This window comes from Anneissia japonica, unplaced genomic scaffold, assembly GCF_011630105.1.
Source record: "Anneissia japonica isolate Jap-2015-1 unplaced genomic scaffold, ASM1163010v1 scaffold287726_len2788222_cov184, whole genome shotgun sequence".
In the NCBI taxonomy this organism is placed as follows: Eukaryota; Metazoa; Echinodermata; class Crinoidea; order Comatulida; family Comatulidae; genus Anneissia; species Anneissia japonica.
The window spans coordinates 964,523-983,462 of record NW_022705125.1 but is presented as its reverse complement, the minus strand read 5'-3'; the positions used below and the strand labels follow the sequence as shown (position 1 = coordinate 983,462).

The following is an 18,940-nucleotide window of genomic DNA, read 5'->3' as shown; positions in this document are numbered from 1 at the left end:
GCTGTTAAATTATATATAAATCATATTTTATCAAATTATTTTATATTTATATTTATATTCATTTATTTATAGGACAATATTCGTTGAGAGCTATGCTACACGATGTATTATCATATTCTTTATTCGAACACTGTATTTACCTTTCTTTGATGAATATATAATTCCACAGTGCTACACAGTAATGATTAATAAAACGTTTGTTACGACGCTCGATGCTTTTTCTGGGTTACAACAGCTCCACAATTTGAATTACTCGATTGTATGGGGGTGGTCTGCCTGGATTGAAGCTGTGATAGTAACAGGCTTCAGCGGTTTAGCGGCATGCCACTTAATCAGTGGCGTAATGAGGCACGTCCCCTTCCCTAAAAAAGAGCTTCCTCATTGGAATTGGCTGAAGCAAAAATATCACTCTCAAGTAGTTAAAATCACCTCATGTCACCTTATTTTCCTACCTAATGGCCCCTCATTTAATCATCGCCCCCAGCCCCACTATTCCACCTTCACCCACCCTATTTCAAGACTCCTATACGCCACTACACTTAATGTGACTGTGAGACGTTGCAGGTTCAATTCCCGTCGGTGCTATTATACAGTATTTTCGATGAAACCATAACGTTTAAGTACAGTTTCTGTACATATATGCCTGGCATACACTAGCCAATTATAAGCATGTTATTATAGCATGATTGATATATAGGCTTACTATGTTTTATTTTGACATCATGAATTGTATTGATAGTGTATGATTCACTATACATCCATGGACTCACCAAATCAATAACTTGTGTAACTATGTAGCGATACGTCACGATGACAGCATCGGAGTCATTTAAGACCGGTCTAGCTGTTGGCTGAGTGTAGTTTTCCAGTAGTTTCCCTAACAGCAAAGCCTCGTTATTAGGTGCATCTTATGAAATAAATACAAAATAGTGGTAATTATGTAAATCAATATTCCCTCTTTTATTTTTAAATTTACGTTTATTCTAAACCTATTCATTACTGTTAACTTGTGATCATAGAACATTTATTCAAAAAACATTAGGTCGGCAAAATTATTGTCAATAACAATGTATTTTTTCAGGCTGTCAATCAAACAACTTAGCAATCAGTACATGTTATTGTTGAACCAATAATACGCGTATGTCTCAACAAACATCAAGATTACGTACTTTTACGTTCTTGTATGTAGGACATTAGGAATTTAGCTAAAGGGTTCATTATCCTTAATTGATGTTAGAATGTACAAATGACAATATAACGTTTAATTGAAAAAAATTTCAATTAATGTACATAAATTCTTTATATTATTTCAAGAATGTACAACACCACAACATTTTACATATCGTTTTTTGTTTGTTCAGTATTTTCTCGACTGATATGTCTGTCTAGTTTCCTTGGTTAAAATAGGACTGTTAAATTAATGTTGTATCATTTTAGAATTTTTTTCTTTCTTATCACCTCATTTATTTTCTTTTTAAACATATTAACATTTTAGTATATCAAATCCTACTAACATTACATTAACATTATAATAAATTGCAATGCCGGTATTTCTTTTCCATACTATTATTATTATTATTACTATTATTTGCATACATGCTACAGAATCAAAGCCCTTATTTGAATATGAGAATACAGACTGTATACCAAATCATCAATATTGTCAGTGGCGGATTCAAGGCCAAAGAAAATTTGTTGTTTAACATGTGTAATGTTAATGCATTTTAAATGCCAATCAATAAAAATGTGCCTAAGTTTTATTTAAATGTAATCAGAGCAATCTTGTGTAATTTTCTCTGTGGCCGTTTTTTTTTTTGTATGTGTGTTTGTTTGTTTGTTTTTGCATTATTTATTTTTAATCTTGATTTTTGTAAAGTAAATTATTTATCTTTTATAAATCAGTTTATTTCAAAATATTATTATTTTTGTTACTTTTAGTTAATTATTTCTCCTTATTTTGCTTTTCTTTTCTTTCATTGGCCTTTTTTCCTTTTTTTTTCAATATTTTTTTAATGTCTTTGATGTGTCCTTTAATTCTCTAGATTAATTATTTTTTCTGTTCAATTGTGTTTAGTTAATTTAGTTTTTTTCATTTTGTTAACTAATTATTTGTTTTCCTTAAATCATTATTTTTATAAAATTTTCTGATTTAAATTTTTTCATTTTTTTGTTTTAATTTAATTAATTTTTAAGGTTTAAGATCTAGTTTAAAAATTAAATATAATGTTGTTGTAAATCGTATATTAACATCCAATATAATTTTCAGTTTAGTAGTTTTATTTTATTTTTTTTTCTGCATTATTGTTTTGATGTTAATGTTGATGTTCAGGTTTTATATTGTTTAAGGAGGAATTGATAAAGGATTGCATTGTTTAGGGAGAGAAGAGGGTACGTAGAATTTTGTATTGCTTTTAAAATAATCGTTACAGTAAGTACAGTTGTATTTAGTGGGAAGGGGTAAACTTCGAACTATCAAGGAAGGATGGGGAAAGAAGAAGGATTAACTTAAACTGTTTTCAGTTGGTTTTAAGTTTTAGTGGTTCTCTTAATTTGATGTATCTTGTAATCATTTGTTTTGGACGCGAATTTATTTTTCCATGTGTGCCACTGATGTAAAACTCCAAATAAATATTATTACTATAGAAAAAATGTTTGATAAAAAGTAATTGGATAAGCGAATATCCACTGCTTAACGCCATCCTAGATAATTGGGTGAACGTTATCAATTTAAATATCAATGAAAATATAGGCCTAAATACAAATCCAGGTTTATACAAAAAGGTTGTGAAAACTAATTGAAGGTATGTTTATGTCTTAAAAAGATATTTATTGGCAAGCCATCATAAAAGAAATGGGAACTTGAATTCAATGACGCTTCAGTTAATTACAAATTTCTTCATAAAAATCATTCCAAAAAAAATAAAATGTTATTTTATGGGAAACTAAAAGGGTTATGCAATACATGATGGAAACATAAAGATGGTAAACATGTGATTACATGTATGTCCAAAATGTATGGGAAAATGTATACAATGATTAGGACTATATCCAATGAATTACATATAAAATGTGTTTAGTACAGTACCGAATACATAAATGAGATAAGAATCAGAAAATTATTTACCATTTATAAACAAAACCTTTAGTAGATTTATACAAAGTGTGAAGAAACCCATGGAATTTGTTTAGCATCATATTCAAAAGCACTATAAACTGCTATTATTTTGTATAGGAACAGGAAGAGCAAAAAGAAATGGAATTATATATTAGCATTTTGTATTGAAAGAATTTAATGATAAAAAAGTTACATTTTTATTATTACAGTATACTTATTGTACAGATAAAAAAAATAAGAATCTTAAAACACACTACTTACACATCTAGGCATTAAATGTAAATGACGGACAAAAGTGTTAAAGGAAATACAGTCGATTGTCAATATTATTATTATATTTTAGTTTTATTATATTTTATTTGTACATCTTGTTTCGTATCTTATGCATAAATGAAATATATGAATAAAGGTGGGCTACTTATACGAAACAGAAAAAAACACTAAATTTAACTTTATTCTGCAATTGAGACAAACTTATTATACCAATTATTGCAAATATTACCTACCTGATCTTACGGCGGGCACCGTAGCTAGAAATATCCAAACTAGCCTTAGCATTTCCAAGATTGCTCGTTGTCATGCCTTTGCCAGACAGTTATAAGACGTTTCCACTGACTCCACGAAAGAAATAATATTAGTTCGCGCCAATATATCGATCTGTTTGTGTTGGGTTGTTTCGTCAACAAAAGTATTGTGTATTTTCCTTAAAAGTAAAACATGGTGTTTCGGTATAAGGTTAATGTATCCGCCAATCTATACATAGAACGCTTTATGACCTTTGTTTTTCTCGGCTTAATGTTATAATCGTATTGCATATTAAGTATGTCCATTCTTCTTGAAATTAACAATTCATTTTTAAACAATCGATTAAAGGTCGTTCATTATGCAGATATACCATAATGATCGATTAAAGGTCATATACCGGTAATATTAAATGGTTATTAAACTTTAATGGTGATGAACTTAGTTATGATTTCATTATTTTCAGGGAGTGTCAGACTTTAACGAAAGGAAATCACATTATTTAGGTCCTACGTAGGCTTAATCGGGTTAGATCCAATACTATTTTAAATCTAAATTAAGCTTAATAATTTATATATTTACTTGGTCTATTTTTACATTATTATGTTGATACATTTTCTATTTTTATTGACAGTACCCCATCAATCTTAATTTACTTTTCTTGAATCATGATGAATGAAATTTCAATATCTCAACATTTTTTAACAGTATTGCATGATGTTAATCGCACAATGAGGCGAGCGTCATATTGTTTAAACTACAGAGGCCCGTACGATATTATAACAGATCTAAGACTACTAGTCTCCCTCTATTCATAGAACTTGAGTGATCTTAGATCCGTGACGATATAGTGTGGGCCTCTGTGATAGCGAGAAGTTGCGGGTGCAATTCCTATAATCAACTATATAACATTACGTTCCTATAGATTTGAGGACTGTATTTTTTTCTGTTCGATTTATACATTATCTTCTAAGGAGGGTTCTACACCTGTCTCTTATACACATCTAGGTTTTCCATTATCTCACTGATGAAGGCCACATGAGTGGCAGAAATATCCGAGTTACTAATAGATCAGTGTTCTTAAAGTCTAAAATAGATACAAAAAAAAATAAAGTGCTCAAATATATAGGAACACAATATATATTTGTTATATATAATTTACTGTGGGTTAATGTCATGGATTGCAGCGAAATGGAGTAGAATGTAAGATGTCCATAAAGTTGTTATGTTATCACTTGTTTTAATACTGTAAAGTATTATAACCGTTCCAAGATGAGCCTTTGGCCGAGTAGTAAAACCCTCTATGAAACAAAAAAAAAAAAAAAAAAAAAAAAACTTCGGCCTACACTATCTATGATAAATTCATATTATCCACAAGTGATGATAATAAATTGGTGGTGATAGAGAAATAACAAGGTTGACATTGAAAGTTGCGTGAGGGGGTAGGTCACTTCATACCCAGCCAAAATCAATTACATCCAATTTCAACCCACTAGCGTCACATCAATGAGCTACGACTGGCTAAAGCCAGGAGCCCCGAGACCAGCATGTTTTGGCCAGAACCATGGGTCCCAAATCAAGATTCAAAAGTTTATAAAAAAAAAGAGTCAAATTGTCACGTAAAAAAGTGCCCGAAACCCCTAGGGCACGAAGAAGCCATAGCCTAAAGCCTTTAGGGCTCTTCTTCTATTGGAACTGCTGACAGTATTTTAGAAAATGAGGTTAATGTCGTTAAAACCCAATTAATTACAGCTAAATACGTTTCTTGAACTCACGCGTTAACTAAAATTTCATTAAACACCACAAAATGATTTAATTTCGATTAACTTAAATCAAAATATTTTGGCAAGCATAAGTGTGCTTTCATTTCGATGATTTTTTTTTATCTTATTCGATTTACCATTTACTTTCATTAAATTGAAAATTTCATTAAACACCACAAAATGATTTAATTTCGATAGACTTAAATCAAAATATTTTAGCAAACATAAGTGTGCTTTTATTTCGATGATTTTTTTTTATCTTATTCGATTTACCATTTACTTTCATTAAATTGAAATTATCTAACATGTGTAACATTGATGGAGGTTTCATAGGTATATATATTTTCAAATAAAGTATCTTAAAATTTAGAAATCGGATATATTTCTTGCCTAAAATATAGACAGAACGCCAAAATATAATGCAACTGATTTAGACCTACTGGAACTGTCGAATGTTCAAGCAGGCTTGATTATCCTTTAAAAATATCGCTGTGCATTCTTTGATGATTGCGACTGACTAAAACAAAGTTCTGTAAACTAGAAGAAGTAGAACCTCCGTATTAGGGTATATTTTGAAAAGTGGTCAGAGAAATATTGTCAATGTCATCCGAGAACCAGAGATTGGTTTCATCTGTATAAAGGTGATGATTTTTTTAATTCAAATGAAATGTTGCAAAAGAACGATTTCAAGGAATCAATGAATATTTATTGTCGACAAAACAACATGATACAGTCGAAATATAGATCCATGTGTTTAAGCAATAAGTTAAATGTACATAAAGATAAAAATATAATTAGTGTTACATTACAGACATTAAATAAAACAAGCAAAACTTCACTTTTAAATCAGTGCGGCACACGTCATGCCGTGCGTTCACAATACAACTATAAAACCACTGACTAAAAAACGACACATATATACAAAAATACGACAAAGCATATTATTTAATATACCGTGAAAATTAAAATCAATTAATCTTAAGCTAAGTATTTAAAACCATTTAAAATATAAGTAAAACAGAAACGGGTAAAAGTGCAAAAATAAATAAATAAAATTTGGGGGTAAACGTCGAATTTAAATTTTCAAGAATCTGTATAATATAATTGATGGTTAAAGGGTTTGAATGTGCTTAAACTATAAATTGAAGTTAAAATTATGCAATGCTGTATATTAAGACTCGAGTTGTACTTAAAATAAATTAAGTATACTTTGCTGTACTTATCCAGAATTTAATTTATTAATTTCTACTTATATACAAATAAAACGTATAACCTTGGTGTTTCAAGGTGGCAGTGAACTTTGTGAAGAATTGTGGCTAGTGCGTCATTTGCTTAATGGACAGTTGTAGTATTATTTAGCTACACTAAAGCCTGATTGCAAAAAAATCGCTACACAGTCGCTACACCATTTTCACTGCAATTCTTGCACTTCGTAGCTGGCTGTTCCCGACGCAATCGGGAACGCTTAAAGCCTGGTTTCCATAAAAATCACTACACGCTATCGCCGACTCCCCTGGCAACGCTGATTGGTCAGTTGTATCAGGGGGCGTTCCCGAATGCGTCGGAAACAGCTACGCAGTGCAAGGATTGCAGTGAAAACGCTGTAGCGACTGTGTAGCTATTGTATGGAAACCAAGCTTAATATGCGCATGTTTAATACATCGGCGTAAGCATAGTCTAAATTATTCTTACGCCTCGTCGTAAGCAAAGCACTCGCATTTGTTATTATATTAGCTCGCTTTCCTTACGGCTTCGATTTAATGGCGCTTCATGGCTGGGAACAGTTCTTACGCTTTAAAGTCGACATTGAATCTAAGCCGTAATGAAAGCGAAATATAGTTGAAAATTATACGAGGGTAAACTTACCTGATGTATTAGTATGATTACGAGCTTTCCTGGAGGTGAGATTCAAATCCCACACAGAAGGGTAGCACATGCGAGGGAGTGGCATGCCCTTTTGTTTTGAATTGCTTCGTTTGTTAAACCTAGAGGTGGTATCCCAGAGAGCGATGGAGCGCTACTGAATCTCGTTTCCAGGAAAGCTCATATAATCATAATCATATATCAGATAAGTTTACCCTTATTTAATTTTCAATTATGTTCATTAATTGTTAGCATTATATTAAGGTTTATTTTCCAGCATCATTACAGCAATCACGACGGATGTGATTACGAAAATCAGCAAACATATTATCAGCATTAATCTGTCAAAGACATGCGCCAAGTCCATCCATGTTTTTGTTAGTTCTTCCTCCTTTTTCTGTTCATTGGACTGCTGGTTAGACTTTCTGATGTCTGCCATCTCTTTCGTTTCGGTTGACCCTTGATGTGGTGACATTGATTCTTCGTTGTCGCTAATAACTGCAATCATCTTCGGACGGTAATACACCAGTTCAACTTGTTTAGAATGCATGCGTTGCCTTTCAGAATCCGGTTCATACACACGAAGAACCGAGCCTAGACCTCTGACGAATATCCTGTAAATGAATTTATTCACAGGCTTTCCGTGCCGTCCGAAGTGAAACTTTAGAATAATCGATGTTGCCATAACTGAGATGCATCCAAGAGCGACAATCAATTTAATGAAATTTGCTGAGTAGATAAAAATAATCATTATGGATTAAATTAATTGGGAATTAATAAAAAAAATGTAAATTAGACTTTCTGATGTCTGCCATCTCTTTCGTTTCGGTTGACCCTTGATGTGGTGACATTGATTCTTCGTTGTCGCTAATAACTGCAATCATCTTCGGACGGTAATACACCAGTTCAACTTGTTTAGAATGCATGCGTTGCCTTTCAGAATCCGGTTCATACACACGAAGAACCGAGCCTAGACCTCTGACGAATATCCTGTAAATGAATTTATTCACAGGCTTTCCGTGCCGTCCGAAGTGAAACTTTAGAATAATCGATGTTGCCATAACTGAGATGCATCCAAGAGCGACAATCAATTTAATGAAATTTGCTGAGTAGATAAAAATAATCATTATGGATTAAATTAACTGGGAATTAATCAAAAAATGTAAAGTGAACAAAAATTTTAATTAGGACTTTGAGTTCTTTGAATTAAGCGCGGGGTGGTGCACGCCCTCTAAGAAATCCTTGAGCCCCTAGTCGCCTCCTCCTCCTCCCTATTGAAAATGTCCGAAACAAAAAATGACGCTCAGGTAGTAACACATCACCTCATACCACATTATTTTGCGACCTAGCGTCCCTCACTTAATCACCGAGCACCCCACCCAAACCCGCCTTCGCCCCCCACCCATTTCAAGACTCCTAAATACGCCACTCTTTGTGCTACGTTATTAACAGCCTTTTTATGTAATCTAAATTGTTAATTGAATGACCAGCTGAATTGAAATGTTCGGCTACTGGTTGATCAAACTTGTGTTTGATATCTGATCTATGTTGCGTTATTTTATCCAAGGATTGTTTTCAGTTTATCCAACATATTTGTTTACTACAAAGATTACAGTAATAATTATATCAAATATTTTATATTATTATTTAAAAAATACGACGCCCTTAATGAGGGGAAAGCTATTGCATGAGCTATCCACACCACAAGAGCTTTAAGACTTGAGGTATAAAGCGCTATATAAATCTACAGTACATAATAATTATTTTAATATGCTATTCGGTATAACCAAATAAACAAACAGCGGGCGGTACTTCTGGGTAATCAAAAAAAGACAGTTGGCAACGGGCGTCCTCCTATGTCTGTGTCCAGTGTACTGACTAACAGAAGTCCCATATAATATTTCTCTCATTCTGGACAGCGCCACCAACGAGTAAGCTTTTAAAGACGTTGATTTCCATAAAGAAAATAGGAATATAGCATTGTTTGTTTTCTTGTTATTCACTGTATTCAAAGATTCATAAACAATAAACCAGTTGAACTCACCAATAATAGGGGAATCGTCAGAGGGCGGCAATGTCTCGCTGATAAGTTGTTGGAACAGTACAATTGCTAGCAAATTGGTGATGGAAAACGATATTTTTTCTCCGCATTCTGGAGGTAAGATGAATACGAAGACGGCAAGAAATGAAAGCAAAATACAAGGCACTAGAATATTTCTGACATAGAATTTTGAGCGACGTCTCAAACCAATTGTCATATAAACATTAGTATATGGATGTGGATCCCAAGCGTAAACGGTTTTTTTATTCTTAAATTTTAAATATTCTATGTCCCATACACCATTTTCGATAAAGTAATCATAATTAATCTCTTCCTCTGTCCGTGTAATTTTCATGTCGACCTGATGGCTAAAGTATGTCCAAGATCCAAACAAAAAATAACAAACTTGCTTGTCGAATGGAAAATACTTCACATTCAACTTGCAAAATGCGGTGTAGATAGCCGGTGTTGTCATAAAAACAACACCTTTCGACGTGATGGATAATGGCAAATCGGTCCTGGTACGTTCGAAGCCCTTGTCCACACTGAAAGAAAAGCGTCGGTCACTAAGCACTAAGATACATATTACATTATACAAAATAAAATTAAACCTGTCATTAACATTAGGTTGTTGCTCCATACCCGTCCTCGCTTATCATTGTTATTAATTATGTTCACTAAATAGTCCTAAGGTCATTTGCTGCAGGCACTAAAGGGCAATAGAATCAATTTGGGCTTGATTCCTAACGTGGAAAATTTTTTTTTTCCAAAACTCCTTATGTCATCAAAAGTAAGACTTCTCAGTACTAAATTCACTTTCATATAAGTATGAAACACATATAGAAGTATAATAATAAAAAGGGGCTTACTTGTTGTAGAGTGTTATGTCTGGAATCCAGATTGAATTCAGGGGAACTTTAATTATATCTATCCCACCGTAGTCTGAGGCGTTCCATACCATAAGTTGATCCTGCCAACTCTAAATAAATGCAAATAAAAACTCGATATAGGCCTATTTTGTTTTTTCGCGCCACAACGTAAAATTGTTCAGTTGTGAAGTTAATTTCGACATTAAAAATTATACAAGTCACATTACGGTAGCTTGATGCCTATCAAATAACTAATAAAAATTCACCAAAATTCGTCAAATATCCGTAGCTTTCAGGGGATTCTCCCCTGGACCCCCACCGGTGGTTTCTAGGCGGCTGATCCCCCAGCCAAGTAAGGGTCGCTTCGCTCACCTACCCCCCACCCCACCCCACCGTCAGAGCCTGTAGCCCCCTGTCGGGCAGATCCTGGCGCTATCACTGGACCACACTTATTTGTTCTGCTGATTACAGAACAATAATACTCATTTAATAATTCCACAATAATCTAATGTCATTTATTAAACACCCGAAATATGGCAATTTTTCACGAAAATTTATGATTTACAGCTTAGACCTAGTACGATGTAGATAGTAATTTTATTTTTAAAAAAATACTTGTTTTATGTCATCTGATTGATAGTTTCTACAATTTTAGTTTATTTATCTATAATCGATGTTAATTAAAATTACATAGGCCTATTTAATCATCTAAATACTTTTTCTCAGCTTTTTATTCTGCTTGTTTTTCTAATTTTAGTATTAATACAATAATAACTATTCACCAACTGGGCCGACTTCGATAGGGTTGGTTTTACTTCCTTTTGGCTTCCCATTGAAGATACTTAGAAACACATTTCATGGGTTTCGAGCAGCCACATTGAAAACAGACTTACCTCAGTCATCCACCCGTTGACGGTTATAGATTGAAGTTTTTCGTCCTGAAACATAGCATGAAAATAAACTGACCATTATTGATACCACTTTTACTTGGACCTAAGAAGAGGTCCTATTTGAAAAAGAGCTTTTAAACATATAAATAATGTAGGTAGTGTTACTTATGCCCTACCTGGCACACATAAAAACATTCAACTTGCACCTTGGCCAAACATACAGTAACATAATAATGGACAAATCTGTTTAATTTGATTAAATGAGCACTATATAAATTGTATATGTACCACTTACCAGATTAACGACTTCTGTTAAAACGAAGCTAAAGGTCACGACGACAACATCAGAGTCATTTAAAACTGGCCTAGCAGATTTCCAATTAGGGTAGTTATCCAGCAGATCTTCTACCAGCCTAGACTCGTTGCTATGTGCATCTGCACCAACCATACATTTAATAAAGCGTGGTTATTATTATTAATAATAATAATAATATAAATCATGATGATTTATATTATATTTATTCAACAGTGTTAACGGCTAACTCCCTTCAATAATAATAATAATAATAATAATAATTATTATTATTATTATTATTATTATTATTATTATTATTATTATTATTATTATTATTATTATTATTATTATTTTTATTATTATTATCATTATTATTATTATTATTATTATTATTATTATTATTATTATTATTATTATTATTATTATTATTATTAATGGCTTTTCCCAGTGCTGCTGGGAAAAGGCATTGTTTTTGTTTGATTTTTTTTTCTTTTTTCTTGCATATATTTTTCCTATCTTTTTGCATTTTTTTCTGGCCGTCACTTTGGTCACTTTCCATGCTTAGAATTTTTCCGTGCTTTGCCGAATCATAGGCCATATATCAAAGATGTGCCTCCTAATATTTAGTGTCAATCAATGATGGGGTGTGCGTGTGAGGACCAATTAAAGTGATTTATGGTCAAACAGTCTACATCGGATATTTCAATAACCGGTCAGTTGATCTCAATGATACTTACGGAAAAGTTTAATCAAGTTACAAGTAAGACAATTTTATGTGTTAGTGACGATCTAGTGAAAGGTGTAAGTTTGAGGGTCTTTTCAATTTTTGAGGACCACGACCTAAATATCTCTTTTAAAAAACCAATGGGTCTAAATAAGCATTCTATAATACTTTGTAAAGGTCTTGTAAAAAAATGATTAAATTTTTGTGACGATCCGCAGTATGGTGTGGATCTTAGGATCATTTAAAGGAAAACTTCCTAGACCAGATATTTAAAAAACGGGTCAAGTGATCCGAATAAAACTTTCGGGAATGTTTAACCCAAGTTACAAGGAAAATAATAATAATTATTATTATTATTAATAAAACAAAATAAAAATTAAGTGAATTAAAAATTACAAATTAAATCATTAAAATTATTAAAAATTAATAATAAAAATTATTAAAATTAAATAACTATTTTATGATTATAAGCATAATACACATATTTTAATTAATTATTGAAAATATTTACTTCTTTGGCTGACTTTAAATGAAAGAATTTGCAAAATTATCGTGGATTTTATTAATTGTCACATTTTGTCCATCCCTCATATGAAAGTTATATAAAACCATGCAGGGATATTAAAGTAAAACAGAGGTCTTTACATTGTTGACGAGTTTGGGCTTAGGGAGAATGTTAATTGGGACAATTATTATTTGGTCTTGTGAAAGAATGCAGTAATTGGATTTGTAAGTAATCCCTCTTCTCTACAAACAATATTGTGTGCAAGCAATAAAATTGGGGGCAAATCCAATTTTGTTATGCCTAACAGAACAAGTTTAAGGTAGGTTCACTATTGTAAAAATTGTTGAATATCAGACTAATAATATTAGGATTATGAATTGTGCGATATTCTGGACGATTCTCTTTTATGTGTATGTGTTAGTGAATACACATAAAAGAGAATCGTCATATCGCACAATTCATAATCCTTCATATATGCATAATTATAGTCATAAAAGAGTAGAAAACGAAAATCAAAAAAAAAAACAAACAATATTATTAGCCTTGTCATACAATACACAAAAGACCATAATCAATGTGCAAACTTCTCCACTTACTAGGAAGTATTTGTAGTGCAGTTCAATTATTAAATAGAGCGAGTGGTCTAAACGATATTTGTCTGTAATCTGTGGTATATTAAGAAGAAAGCTTCGGGAAATTAAAAGTATGGAAAGTTCTTTGGGAAAAGTGATGGGGAAATTCGTGAATTTATGTTAGAATATCCAAAGTATTAAACATAGGAAACCGTGTTGCTCAATTCCTTAAAAAAAAAACCCGTCACTTGATATGTATTTATCTTCATTCTACAATGGCTGGGACACATAATTTAAATTCATAATCCACCCACAAGTGTTTTGTTTGCTTTCTTTGCATGGCTTTGGTTAGGCCTATAATGTCCATTACAGTAGCACACAAAATATTTAATTTAAAGAATTTGTCTGCTTACTTTGATGAAAATTATTATTTCAAAAAGCCGAGTACTTAAACGTCAATTGAAAATCACAGTACACGGTACAATCAGTAGCAAAGAATGTACAGAAGAAAGTAAACTACTGATCCATTCAACACATGTTTTTAGATTGCCCAAATCACTGAACACCTCCCTGTTGTGGTTCACTTCCGCATCGCTCTCGAATTATCATGTATCTTATATGAAGGACCTTATACATCTGCTGTAATTTCCAACATCCGAGCTAAAATCTACCTATCATATATGGGGAATTGGAAGACCAGTAGGCCTCTGTATGACATGTAGCATTAGCGCAAACTCTCGTACCATGGACACTCACTGGGCTTAATTTTACTCGGGAAGGCAAGCGAATATGGGGGTGCCATACGCAGCAAAATCCATGTTAAAATCAAAATGTAATTGCAAAATTCAATGTCTAATTTATCAAAACGTAGGCGTAAATTTCTCAAAATGTAGATCTAGTTTCCCAAAATGAAGTTCTAATTTTTTAAAACGTAGTTCAAATTTTCCAAAATGTAGTTCTAATATCTTTAAAATGTAATCAAATTCAAAACGTAGGTCTGACTTGATCAAACGCCCTCTCCAAATTCTATACCAAAACGTAAATCAAAAACCAGCCAGTGGTTTGAAATGTAACAAACACTAGACATGGACATTTGCTGCGTATGGCACTAGACAGCGTGACCACTCACAATTTTTGATATACCCAATGACTGTTTCGAAATTCAAAATTCTGGTTCAAAAGCGAACTTTCTAATTACCGTCCTATTTCTGTTCTTCCTCTTTGTTCTAAAATCCTCGAAAAAGCCATTCATTCTCAACTTTACCATTACCTTAACTCTAATAAACTTCTCTCCGAACAACAATCTGGATTTCGACCCGGTCATTCTACTCTTACTGCTCTTATTAATGCTCATGACACCTGGCTTCAACACATCAATCACGGAAACCTTATTGGCACTGTCTTTATCGATTTACAAAAAGCTTTCGACACTACTAACCACTCTATCCTGCTCAAAAAACTTCCTTTCTTTGGCCTTTCTGATAAAACTACCTTCTGGTTCGATTCCTACCTCTATCTCGCTTTCAACGCGTCTCATTCAACTGTTCTCTTTCTTCCCTTCTTCCCATTTGCACAGACATCCCCCAAGGTACTATCCTTGGTCCCCTTCTTTTCTCCATTTATATAAATGATCTCCCTAACTGTTTAACTGATGATTGCTCTGCCAACATGTTCGCTGACGACACCATTATTTACACAGCCAATAAATCATCTGTCCTTATTCAACAAAATCTCAATAACAATCTCAATAATCTTTTCCCCCGGCTCTCTGCAAATAAATTACACTTAAATATAAAAAACAAAGGCTATGCTTATAGGATCATCTCAAAAAGTCAGACGTAGTCAAGCTATAAAACTTACTATCAACCAGCAGTCTATCGAAAACGTCACTTGTATAATACGGATAGAAAAATACGCCCTCAGTCGGCCAGTGTTATCAGTAGATCAGTGATCAGGTATTATTATGTAATGCATTAATTAGGTAAGATCAATGGCAACGCAAATCACCAATAAACAATTCTGAACCCATGTTTATAGCAATTAACAGTCAATTAACAATGTGCACTTCGTTGAGTTTTGCTTACTTGAATGTGACTGAAATATACTTTGTTACTTCTTAATTCTTCGTCTATGACAAAAATATTTAATTTTCTTAGTAAAAATGAAATACCCAAGGATTTGAACGGAATACCCAAGAACCCAAGACCAAGTCAAAATACCCAAGATCTTGGGTAAATACCCAAGCAGTGGTCACACTGGCACTAAACTTGCGAAATGTAAATCAAAACTAGTCAGCCAAGCGTGACGTTGGCCTGTTCCGTTAATGATGGGGGAATAATTTTTCGCTGCAGTCCAATGCCGTGAACAACGATTCCCAGTTCGTCTGCTAATTTTTAATGGTTAGGGTACCGCGATCACGAGCCCTATGCTAGGCATTATAGGATAGGCTTATGAGGACAGGGATAATTGCAACAAGGTCTTGGACTAGGCCTTTATATTATAGTAGGAGGCCTGGTCCTAGTCTAGGCCTATAATATAGTAAAATTCTGTATAATTGTCATATGATTACAGGTTTACATTGTACCAAGATCGATATTAACGATCGCGTTTATTTTCCATTGAAAATAAAAAGAAAAATTTAAATAATTTAACTTAAGGATTTTAAAAATATTCCAAACCTGTACGCTTAAAAAAAATAAAAAATTAAAAAAATAAATAAATAAAGTTAACTTAAAACACAAACAACGCGATAGAATAAGGTTTGAAAGAATAATTGATATACTGACTGTATTTCTGAAGTGCCATTCGTTTAGGAGTTGCTACAATCAGGAGTTACAATCGATCCAACAAAGGAAAAGCACTATCTATTTCCTTACATTCCATAAAGTGAAATAGGCCTATACTAAATTCAGAAATAAATTAACCAGTTTGCTTCGTATTGCTTGTATAAACTATTATACCAATAAAATTAATCAATACGCTAAGGCTAACAATATCCATAAGACATGCAAAACTATTAACGGTATTCTAGGAAAAAAAACACTAAACCCAATCTTCCATCTTATTATTTTATAAATAATTTGAAAATTACTAACCCTCACTTATTGCGCAACATTTTAACACTTATTTTACTAATGTTGGTCTTAAACTCGTACAAGGTATTGAACAATCTTCCCATAATTCCAATTTTTAATCTTTCCTTTACACTTCACTTAAAAATTCTTTTTACTTGAATCCCGTGACTGGAAATGAAATAATTATCATTATTAATAATATGAAAGAAAACAAAAGTCCTGGATTTGATGGGTATTCAAATCGTGTTATTAAGAACATCATGCACCACATTTCTAAACCGTTAGCCCATATTTTTAATATTTCATTTCAGTTACCGTACTTAAAATTTACTTAAAATTTCCAAAGTAATTCCCATATTCAAAAAATATGACCAACATTACTTTACGAATTATAAACCTATTTCCCCCTTACCTACTTTATCCAAGATTTTGGAGCGCCTTATTTATAATCGTCTTTATGCATTTTTTTATCGAGTATGTTATACTATTCTATCTTCCTTGACCTGAGTAAGGCCTTTGACACCATAAATCATGATATTCTCCTCCAAAAACTCCAGCATTATGGTGTCAGGGGCCTTCCACTGAAACTTCTTAATAGTTATTTGACCGGTCGCCAACAATTTACTTCTTTTTCTACTTTTAATTCCATTCTGTCTTTTATTACACGTGGTGTACCACAAGGTTCCATTCTCGGTCCTCTCTTATTTTTAATATACATTAACGATCTTCCCAATAGTTCCTATTATATTATACTTCAAAACAGGAACTCCAAAGCACTTTTTCGTAACTTTAATATCTTTTTAAATAACCAAGAAATCACTCTTGTGAATGAAACAAAATTTCTTGGAGTCACAATTGATTCCAAATTATCATGGAAACCTCACGTTAATAGAATTTCCAATGTGGTGGCAAGAAACGTCGGTATAATGAATAAACTCAAATATACACTTCCCGCTACTATCCTTTTCACTCTGTACAACACTCTGATACTTCCTTATACAGTATATCTTATTGTAATATCTCTTGGGCTGTAACGGTGGATAAATTCAGCAACTTATGCCCCTGGACAAGCTTTGAAACGACTAAAATTGATCAAATATTTAAGCTACAAAAACGTGCAGTTCGAATTTGTTCAGGGGCCCCCTCCAGATCTCATTCCAAACAATTATTTTTTAACTGCAAAATATTAAACGCCTTTGACATTAATAAACTACAATCTGCCTTATTTATTTATGTACCGTTTAACCAATAATCTACTTCCGGTACACATCAGTTCATTATTTAACAAATCCTCTGATTCTCATTCACACTTCACACGTTTTTCTGTTACCAATGTTTATGCTAAAAAATGTGAGTTTCATATCAGACGTCATTCAATCTTTTACATCGGTCCCAAGCTTTGTGGGAGCCTTTCACACTCTTTAGAAAACAAACCATCACTTTCAAGTTTCAAGATTACCTATAAAAAGTCTTTGGTGCAGATATATGGTGAGTAAGTTTCTCTTTTATCAGTACATATCTTATTATTATTATTTTCATTATTATTATTATTTTTATTATTATTTTATTAATTTGTTTTCACACTTTATGCTGTGTACTAAAGTTCTATGTACCATCTTTTGGTTTTTACAGGGGGTCAAGTCTTAAAGTTTGTAGTTATTTTGACCTCCTTCCACACTTCCAATTAATTATTCTTACTCACATTTACACCGATTTTGTAACTTTGTATTCTTATTATATTGTTATCACTATGTTAATTTGAAGTGTTGGAGAAACCATTAAACAAACAAAACAAATCATCTGAATAATGTTAGTTTCCTGAACCTTAAATCGTTCAGCCTTCTGTACAACATTAAGATTAAATAAATATAATGAGTAAAGTTTTTTGAGAAACTGAGTTTAGCATTTCTTATGGCCTCCTATACAAGTACGAACAATGACTGAACCATGTCCTAAAGACATAAAAGCATAGATATTCGATTTTTTTAGGTGCATCACATCTGTAAAAAAAAAACCTTAACCAGAGTGGGCTATTGCATCATTCATGCTCTCGTTTCCATTATCGATTATTATTATGTCTGTAATTTTATGTCTGTTTTGTGTCTAATTTTAGTGTATTATTTTATTATTTATCGGTTATTAAATGTGTATTTATTTGTTTCTGTTGGCCAATTTTATTTTTATTTTGAATATTATGTCTGTATGTGTTGAAAATGATCGAATAGATCGAAAACTATAAACGTTGATTATCTCTGTAATATGGACAAATCACATTTTTTTTTGTCACATAAAATTTGATAGTGTAGACAAAGCTTAAAGCACTTGGAATAAAACAATATTACATTTACTGTATCATTTCTCGATTCCCCTCTAAATAGTGATATTTAAAGACCACTTTTAGTGCCGGTTTTTAATTAGGGGTATTCTAGTTATATTAGAGACCAAATTAAACCTGCTAAAGACCACCAAAATCCCGGTCCCCAAAGATGGTCTTTTAATTAGAGGGAGACCACAGTACATAACATTAAGGCAACTATTTAAAACAATAACATTCCGTCTTCTTTTTGCTCTTTTTGCTCTTTGTATTGGTATTGCAAGAGGTGTGTACATAGACATAGACACTGATGTGTAGTTCATGTAGGTCATATATTTATTTAAAATACCGAAAAGAGTGAAAGTATTTCATAAATTTGTGTGCATTTGTTTA

The 18,940-nt window shown here is 32.5% G+C and overlaps 2 protein-coding genes across 2 annotated transcripts in view; both read right to left on the bottom strand.

Annotated features, from left to right (window-relative positions):
• Nucleotides 1–3,915, bottom strand: part of LOC117105354 (neuronal acetylcholine receptor subunit alpha-9-like) — a 17,045-nt gene extending 13,130 nt beyond the window's left edge. The window contains exons 1-2 of the mRNA XM_033246477.1: nt 3,622–3,915; nt 771–907 (exon numbers count right to left, since the gene is read on the bottom strand). Coding sequence (XP_033102368.1) covers nt 771–907; nt 3,622–3,673 — 189 coding nt within the window. The 5' untranslated portion in view covers nt 3,674–3,915. The remainder of the gene's footprint in view (nt 1–770; nt 908–3,621) is intronic.
• A 2,537-nt stretch (nt 3,916–6,452) lies between these two features.
• LOC117105283 (neuronal acetylcholine receptor subunit beta-3-like) overlaps nt 6,453–18,940 on the bottom strand; it is a 19,532-nt gene continuing 7,044 nt past the window's right edge. The window contains exons 2-7 of the mRNA XM_033246392.1: nt 11,359–11,498; nt 11,067–11,111; nt 10,174–10,283; nt 9,308–9,849; nt 8,070–8,368; nt 6,453–7,693 (exon numbers count right to left, since the gene is read on the bottom strand). Coding sequence (XP_033102283.1) covers nt 7,523–7,693; nt 8,070–8,368; nt 9,308–9,849; nt 10,174–10,283; nt 11,067–11,111; nt 11,359–11,498 — 1,307 coding nt within the window. The 3' untranslated portion in view covers nt 6,453–7,522. The remainder of the gene's footprint in view (nt 7,694–8,069; nt 8,369–9,307; nt 9,850–10,173; nt 10,284–11,066; nt 11,112–11,358; nt 11,499–18,940) is intronic.